The 7624-nt window shown below is 35.6% G+C and overlaps 1 protein-coding gene across 9 annotated transcripts; it reads left to right on the top strand.

Moving 5' to 3' along the window:
* The first annotated feature begins 1033 nt into the window (after window positions 1-1033).
* On the top strand, window positions 1034-6779 carry LOC126732736 (uncharacterized). Of its 9 annotated transcripts, none has more exons than XR_007659539.1 (4): window positions 1079-1361; window positions 1916-5066; window positions 5877-5933; window positions 6333-6779. XR_007659539.1 is itself a non-coding variant. In XM_050435731.1 (4 exons), the coding sequence occupies exons 2-4, from the start codon at window positions 1961-1963 to the stop codon at window positions 6357-6359; spliced, it is 297 nt and encodes a 98-aa protein (XP_050291688.1). In that variant the 5' UTR covers window positions 1079-1361; window positions 1916-1960; the 3' UTR covers window positions 6360-6779. The 9 variants fall into 9 exon arrangements, 3 of the variants coding, with proteins under 3 accessions (XP_050291688.1, XP_050291687.1, XP_050291689.1); XM_050435731.1 differs by having other exon boundaries at window positions 1916-2173; XM_050435730.1 differs by having other exon boundaries at window positions 1916-2173; window positions 6304-6779.
* Window positions 6780-7624: the final 845 nt, after the last annotated feature.

The following is a 7624-nucleotide window of genomic DNA, read 5'->3' as shown; positions in this document are numbered from 1 at the left end:
TATATTTTTAAAATCCAACCGTTGAATTGTATATTCTTTACGCTCATAATACACATGTTAAATTTTGTTTCAATTGAATATTATTTAATATATGACCTATAAGCTTATGTGGGGGCCAGTTAATCAAGAGGTATTGTTAAGGTTGTACGAATTAGGCTTATGGCCCAGGCCGAGGACATTAACTAATCCGAGAATGACCAAATGAGGTTATAAGGGGAATGGTATAAAAAGAAAAATAAAGATAGTACGAGATACGTCTAACACATGTCTGAGGAGAAGAGCCATCTCGGGAATAAAGATCCGAGGTCAGTAAGAGTGTCACATCACCCTTGACCTTCTTCAAAATTACATCACAACTAGGAGTTGGACGCTGGACAAGGGGTAAGTTAAGGGAGGTAACAAATAACTTCAAAAGCTGTTACCTCCACATTAAATATCTCCCAACTAACTCTCTGACCGCATTAATGTAGAGGTGATATCTGAACAGTGACCAAACAGCCTTACAGCTACTATTTGATGGTTCTGGGAGGTATTTGATGGGATAAGAAGGAGCTCCTAGAATCCAACCTACACATGTATGGTAGGGAAAACACCAAGATTGTAATATATAGCACGGGAAGGTGATCTAAAAGGGGGATCGGAAAAAAATCAAGAAATCTTTGTAAGAATATAGTGAACTCTTATAGCTTTTTCCAAGTACTAAATATTATAACATAAGCTCCTCAGGCCGTGCCGAGAATAGATTTTCTTATTTTACTTATGTTCAATAATCTCAATTGAGCAACTTTTATTGTCCATCTTTTGGAGTATAACTAGTTCTTTCACCCACACTCTATAAATTCATTATTTCGGTTTGTTGGGCTTAAACCCAATTCTACACTGGGTCCAATCCAAATTCAATCCTTACAGCTTATATTTTATACATAATTTTAAACTATAAAAACTTACCATTTAAACAATTTATTGATGACATATCTATTAATCTTTAAATGTGAATTTTACTATTTTACTATTTTCTTTCGCAAGTCGCAAGTCGTAAGTCGCAACTACTTTTTTATATTTAAGTTTATCCCATGTACTTGAGACAAAAATCATGGGTTGTGTTCTGTGCAACACTCCCACTGAGTCATAGAAAGAGAAATAGACAGACAGAGATAGAGAGGGGAAGAGAGAAGAACTGATAGAAAGTGAAGATGAATAGGGAGAAGATTGACTGCGAAAATCCAGGTGCTAACAACTCAGCTGTCGAAAATTGCACAGGGAAAGAATGGGCAGTAGAATCAGAGAGGAAGGGGAGCATTGGAGACTGGACAGCGCTCGCACTCATCTTCCTCAAACCCACTCTCACCCCATTTCTTTGAGTAATCTTAATTTGGTTGCTTTAAGTCAATAATGCGTCTATGTTTTGGTTGCTCTCAGTATGTGCAGTTATGTTATTATATCTTATGTTGAGATGAGTATTATTTAAATTTGTGTAGAAAATTTCTATGTTAATTTCATGTTAAATTTTCTATTGTATTGTTGTCTTTTACATTAGAAGCTTAATAGAAAGCACGGGCATTGCTGGTGGCACTAAAACTAGTTTTTAAAGAAAGAAAAAGCGTAAGAAGGAAGCCATTCATTTTGGTCACAGGATACTCTCATAATAAAGCCTCCAAAGAAATCTCCGTTGTTATTATTATTAAGGATGGTGATCTTATTGTTTGCAATGGTCTGTGGCATTTATATCTACTCAATCTGTCTCAAAAAGTTAAGCATCCACACCAAAACTAAATTTCTAAAATCCAACTCATCCAATTCATTCTATGCTTTCTTTTTCTTTTTTTTTGAGAGGGGGAGGGGGGGGGGGGGGGGGGGGGGGAGAGGGGTGATGGTTTCATCCAAACTTGCTAATTTCTGCTTGTTTGTACATCAGGGCTGAGTGTGAACATAATCCTGTACAATTATTTGCATTGTATCAATGAAGAGATCAGGAAGTGGGTGGTTTGAGGCCCTATTAAATGGTCATTTTAATGCAAGCTCTAATGGGGAAATATTCTCTATTAAGGATAGGAGGAGCAATATTTCTTCAATTATACAAACTCTAGATAAAGTTTACAATTTGGATTGGTTCAGTAGTGCTTTGAAAAATCAATGCTCAGTGGCTGTTGACTTCAAGTGGATGCTTAATCAGGTAATAATGTGTTTGAATTCAGGTTAATAGATGATTCTCTTGTAGAAAGCAAACATTTCTGCTATTCACTATTTATTTTAAATGTGAAAGCATAAGCAGCCATCATTCCACACTTAAGTCATTATAAGTCATAGATAAGCAAAGTATTCATTCATAGCCATTGGTCCAAACATCATTACAGCAGCAGGGTTTCTCAGGTTAGATTAACTGGTTGATTTATCACAATTTTAAGTGTTAGGGTCATATTTTGTATGTGTTGGAAAATCTGAGTCAAAATGCACTTTTGATGTATTTGAGTCTTATTTTAGCATGTCTAGAACATCAACAAGTGGTATCTTTTGAAGACACATTCAAAACAAGTTCAAAGTCTGCTCAATCAGTGCTGCAATTGCTGTCTGGTCTAATTGCTTGATAGCAGCCGATCTATTGAGATCACTTAACCTTGACAACAAGCGCGATAGACGACCAATCAATTGAGCTTTGTATAAAAAGGATTCCAATTCTGTTTCAGATGATGTGGCAACCTTGGAATTCTTGCACTAGGATTTCAGGACAACTTAAATACCATTTTTTCGGGTCGTCATCATACACAGCACAGACACGCATCATTGAGAAATTGCTGCGTGCCTAGGGTATTGTACTGAGCTACTTTTGGTTCATTGTTGAAGCGTCTTGCTGCAAAGAACTTTGCACAAGTCAACTAAAATAATCCAGAATTCCTGTAGGGAGTCAGTCATGTTGATAGGAGATATGTGCAACTGTTAGCTATGTTGAAGAAAATCTGTGCTAAGTGCTAACCAAAGAAGTCTATTATCAATCAAAATCTATTTGGAGGGAGCTGAGCTAGGTTCAATAGGTTCTATAGTTTGTAGGTACTTGGGATTGGGTAATCTCTGTACTTGTATCTCTAGTTTTGATTAGTTGATTATTCAGGAGTGGTGACCTATATAATGGCTTGTTAGGGTTTTTCTTGCGAAGGTTTTCCCCATTGTAACCATATCGCTTGACAAATTTATTTTCTACTGCACTTAGTTTTTACAATATGGTTGTGCCCATCACATTGTAATTGAACTTTACATGAAATTGGACTAATTAATCAACTTGGATAATTGATTTATTCATTGGGGTCAAATTACAACCCAACACAGAGTTTCTTGTTTTCCAATTTTAATGATGTATTGTATCTATTATAGTCTCTACACTCCGAACTGTCTAACAGAAAATAATATGAATCTGTGTAACCTTTTGCTCCCAAGACTTTTGGGGGGAAAAGTCATTTCTCATCCCGACACTTTTGATTAATTAATTATTTATACTTCAAAATTCTCAATCATTTAACTGTCTGATTGGGCTTACATCTGTAATGAAAATACACCAATTTATAATTATTAGCTGCAATTATTCTCCGCTAAGTTGTACAATGACTACGTTTATCTTGGTGCAAGATTTGAATCGAAAACCTATTCCAATCCACCCCTTTTCCAGCCTATTTATAGCCCAGTGGAGAAATTTTGAAAAGATTTATTTGCACAAAATTTGTACGGATGAAATTTTTAATTCCTTAATGACTCACATATGGGTTTGCAATGATTGGAGCTGGGTCAGCTTGCCTCATTTTCTTTGAACTTCAAAATGAGAAAGAATCTTTTGGTCATGATTTTTAAATATTTTATGAAGGTTATGCATGTAAATCAATGAATCTTGATTGCACTAATTACGATTGGATTGGAGAAATTTTGTTTAGTATAATGAAGTAGAAGTCTTGTGGCTGTCATGTATTCGCAAGCTTTCTAAATTTGTTCTTTGAGATGCTAGTGCAAGTTGCAGGGTGCAGCTTCTAGTTTTTCCCTAGCTCAAGAGTAGAGAACACAGAAGGCATTGTTGGGAGAGTTAGGATCTCTAGGTTGGATTATAATGGAGCATTGGGTAGTAAGAGATTTATTTAGAAGGTGGCAAAATGGTTCTTCCATCCTTCAGCTCAGAAAATCTTACTGATAGCTAGGTCCTCTAATATGCACTTTTTAGAGATTTTGAGAAATATGTAGGCATATATGAAATTTTAAGGAGCATAGTTGGAAACTCTGGCGTCTACAAGACTTAGATGCTGCGTTGCTTTGAAAATCTAGTAACACTGAGCATTTATACAGCATGAAGAAATGTAATGAGAACATTGGAGTATCTTTACTTCCTTGCTTTAATAGTATGTTTTTGCCAATTCATGTTCAATTGGGAACAGTGATCATCATCCTCCAAAATTGAGTAATCAGCACATGGTTTACAGAAAATTATCAGTATACATTACATGGACTTATGCTCTCTTCTTTTGAACTAAGGTCAAACAGGAGGGATTGAACCCCATATATTACCCCCACAAAGGGGGGCAGCATGCCAATAGGCCAGAAGGTCATTGGACTTACCATGTGTTAATTACATATAATAGCATTCTTACCTGAGTGACAGTAGATTTTGCTGATTGCTTTTGATATGGTCTGGAACAATTTTCTTTGAGTATTGCTGCCAGTACATTTTCAACTTCGTTATCCATGGACAGCAGATGTATGTGTAGCGGAAGTTGTTTTACTCCAAAAGCTACTTGATTAATTAAAGATATACAGTGTTCTTGGAAGCTATTGAGTAGCGTTATCCTTCACTCATATGGTAACTTCATACTGGAATAGGACATTTTATGAACCTACTTCCCCTTGAACATAGTGTACTAAGTAGCAGTAGATGGAGTAATTGAAAATGTGAATCTGTTTTATATTTGTATCATATCTCTGCAATTCTGGCTATAGTAATATTTTGTGAATATGATGCAGGGATTTTAAGGGGGCTGCTGTTTAGGCTTAGAATTGATTAAGGGAAATGAGAGTTGCTTAGATCAAGGAACAAGGTGTGACAAAATCTTCTTAAGAGAAATTCATTTTTTGAAAATAGCACTAGCCTAATCTGTGTAAATGTATTAAAAAACTGATCACAAAGTAATTACAATCTGGTACTTATACTAGTTGTTTGTCATTGACAGCCTTCTAGATTCTTGACAAGTGTGTCTAAATCCTGTTGGCCAATGCTTAAGCAACCATCTAACTAACTAATTAGTTACAAGAGGATTAGGATGCAACTACTTGAAATGCCCTGCATCAGGACTCTCCCTCTTAAGAAGCACTTGACCTCAAGTGCTCTTATTTGCCACTAGATTTGTATGAAGTTCTAGCCTTCTAGGATGATACAATTGCCTTGTGTAATGAGTTTGCTGCTGTCACAGCATACCAAAGGCAGCTGCTTTGGTACAGCTTATTCCCACAAAACTGAATCAACCTTCATTTTGATCATAGGCTTGGGGTCTACTTTGCCCTTATTTAGTTGCAAATAGTAGGGCTGTACCATCTTGTACATAATGTGTGTGCTACACCTTCTACCATGGATGGTTTGCCTATCATGTTGACATGGTCTTCCACCTGCAAGTAAGGAATGACAAACATTCATGGCTTGCCATAAAGAATACAATCTTGAAAGCTATTGGTTCATAAGAACCCTAAGCACCCTCTTGAGGCTCTAACTTCACCTCCTCCTATATTAGCATCTATTTCTTCTTTCACAAGTCAAGCATACATGGGTTCTTGAATGCATTCCTCCTCTTTATTGTTTTCAATTGGCAATATGCTATGACTCACTTCTTCTTCTTCATTTTGATCATACACAGGTGCATTCATTAGCATATCTTGCTTGGGTGCTTGCAAGGTATTATCAAGGATCAAAGGTATGGATGATCTTGAACTCATAGCGTTTTAATTAGTGTTGGCTGGTATACTTTCAAAGTACAAAACTTCAATAAACTCCACAACGCTGATTACTGAACTGGAGGACATGGAGGTGACAATAGCCAAGGCTTTAGAATACTGCAATAACACATAGCACATCATTCTGAACTATGAGGATCTTATCATGAACCGCACTGTAAGGACTTGCTCATAAGAACTAAGAGAATTCTATTTCATATGAAAAACGCATAATCCATTCATCTCATAATTTCTAAAAGATGCTATATAATACCAAAACCATAATCCTATAAATATTTGTTTGTTACATGTTCAGTGTAAAGATGTCTGTAATTATGCCTCTTGTTCTAGGTGGTCCATATTGTCCATTTTTCTTGCAGAAACTAAAAGATGTTCAAGATTCTTAAAGCTTCCACAGATGGTATTGACAAGCTGGCAAATTAAAATACACAAATGGCCATTGTCAGACAACTGGGAAGATGTTTACAAGACGCTTACAGGCTACAGCAACAGCTTATGAGAGTTTTCTCCATGCAGACTATTGGACAAAGTCCGCTAACTTTTGAAATGGATTATATACCACTTTAACTAATTCTTATAACATAAGCTGACAGGATACCAGCCCTGATTGAAAAGTTTCGGCTGTAACACCACCATGGAGTTTTGATGCTTGTTTCTTTCAAAGTCTAAATCAACACTCCGTTGATGAGTATATTCCTTTTCATCATTTTCTTGTTGGTCATACAGACGCCACGTACATGTGAACTAATCAGTCTGAATGATCAGCAACTGTTTAAAAAGTGCAAGTAGCTCTGCATTTTCTGGTTTGTGTTTGTACTTGTAGTCTGGTAACTAGTGTCATTGCTTGATAGTTACATGGTGCGGTAAATGTTGTCATAGTTTAACTGGTTGCTTTCTGGACTATGGACAGGAGCTCTAACTGTTTATGTTTTGGAGTCCGTATTAACTTTCGGGCTTTATAAAAGGCATTTGTCTTCGGTCCAAATAATGTCGGAGATAGAATTTATTTATTTTTTTTTTTTCAGGGACCTAGTTAAATAATAATAATAATAATAATAAATCCCCAGGACTGGTTAAATAAAATTATCTACCTGATTGATGGACATTTAAAAAAAAAAAAAAATAGTTACAATGGAGAGGCAGAATTTGGACCTTAGATATCTTTCTTGAAAACTCTAGGAAGTGTTAACAATTGAGTTACAAAACTCTAGGCTGGATTCACAGACATAATAAGGCAATATATCTTTGGTAATAGTACAGTTTTTTTATTTTCAAATTTTTGTTTTTTAGAATAAAAATAAGAAATAGTTTCCTTTTGTTTTTAAAGTTAGAAACATGATATGTCTTTTTAAAAGACAATAAATTAAAAAAAAAAAATGATATCTCAAAAAAAAAAAAAAAAAAATGTAGCTTTCTTATCCTAGAAGCAAAGTAATTATTTGTAAAATTTATTTCATAATTTCATAAAAGAGTTTGTCACCATCGTCTCCACCAAGAACATAGTCTTGAAGAGCATCGAAGCAGTGGAGATTGAGAACCGAAGGTTGAGAACAGGATTTGAGGAGTTGAAGATGAAACTAGGAGATTGAGAACTAAAGGATGAGAACGGGATTGGAGGAGTTGAAGATAAAACTTGAGAATGAGAGGAAAT

This window comes from Quercus robur, chromosome 6 (genome assembly GCF_932294415.1).
Source record: "Quercus robur chromosome 6, dhQueRobu3.1, whole genome shotgun sequence".
Taxonomy (NCBI): domain Eukaryota; kingdom Viridiplantae; phylum Streptophyta; class Magnoliopsida; order Fagales; family Fagaceae; genus Quercus; species Quercus robur.
Note: the sequence above shows the minus strand (reverse complement) of the source record. Positions and strands in the feature narration are given on the sequence as shown.

What these genes read in the sequence shown, in the direction of transcription:
- LOC126732736 (XM_050435730.1), top strand. Translation starts at nt 1,961, where the DNA reads ATGAAGAGATCAGGAAGTGGGTGGTTTGAGGCCCTATTAAATGGTCAT. An exon ending in TCAAGTGGATGCTTAATCAG is followed by an intron (nt 2,174 to 5,876) that starts GTAATAATGTGT and finishes GATCATACACAG; the next exon opens with GTGCATTCATTAGCATATCT. An exon ending in GGTATTATCAAGGATCAAAG is followed by an intron (nt 5,934 to 6,303) that starts GTATGGATGATC and finishes CTCTTGTTCTAG; the next exon opens with GTGGTCCATATTGTCCATTT.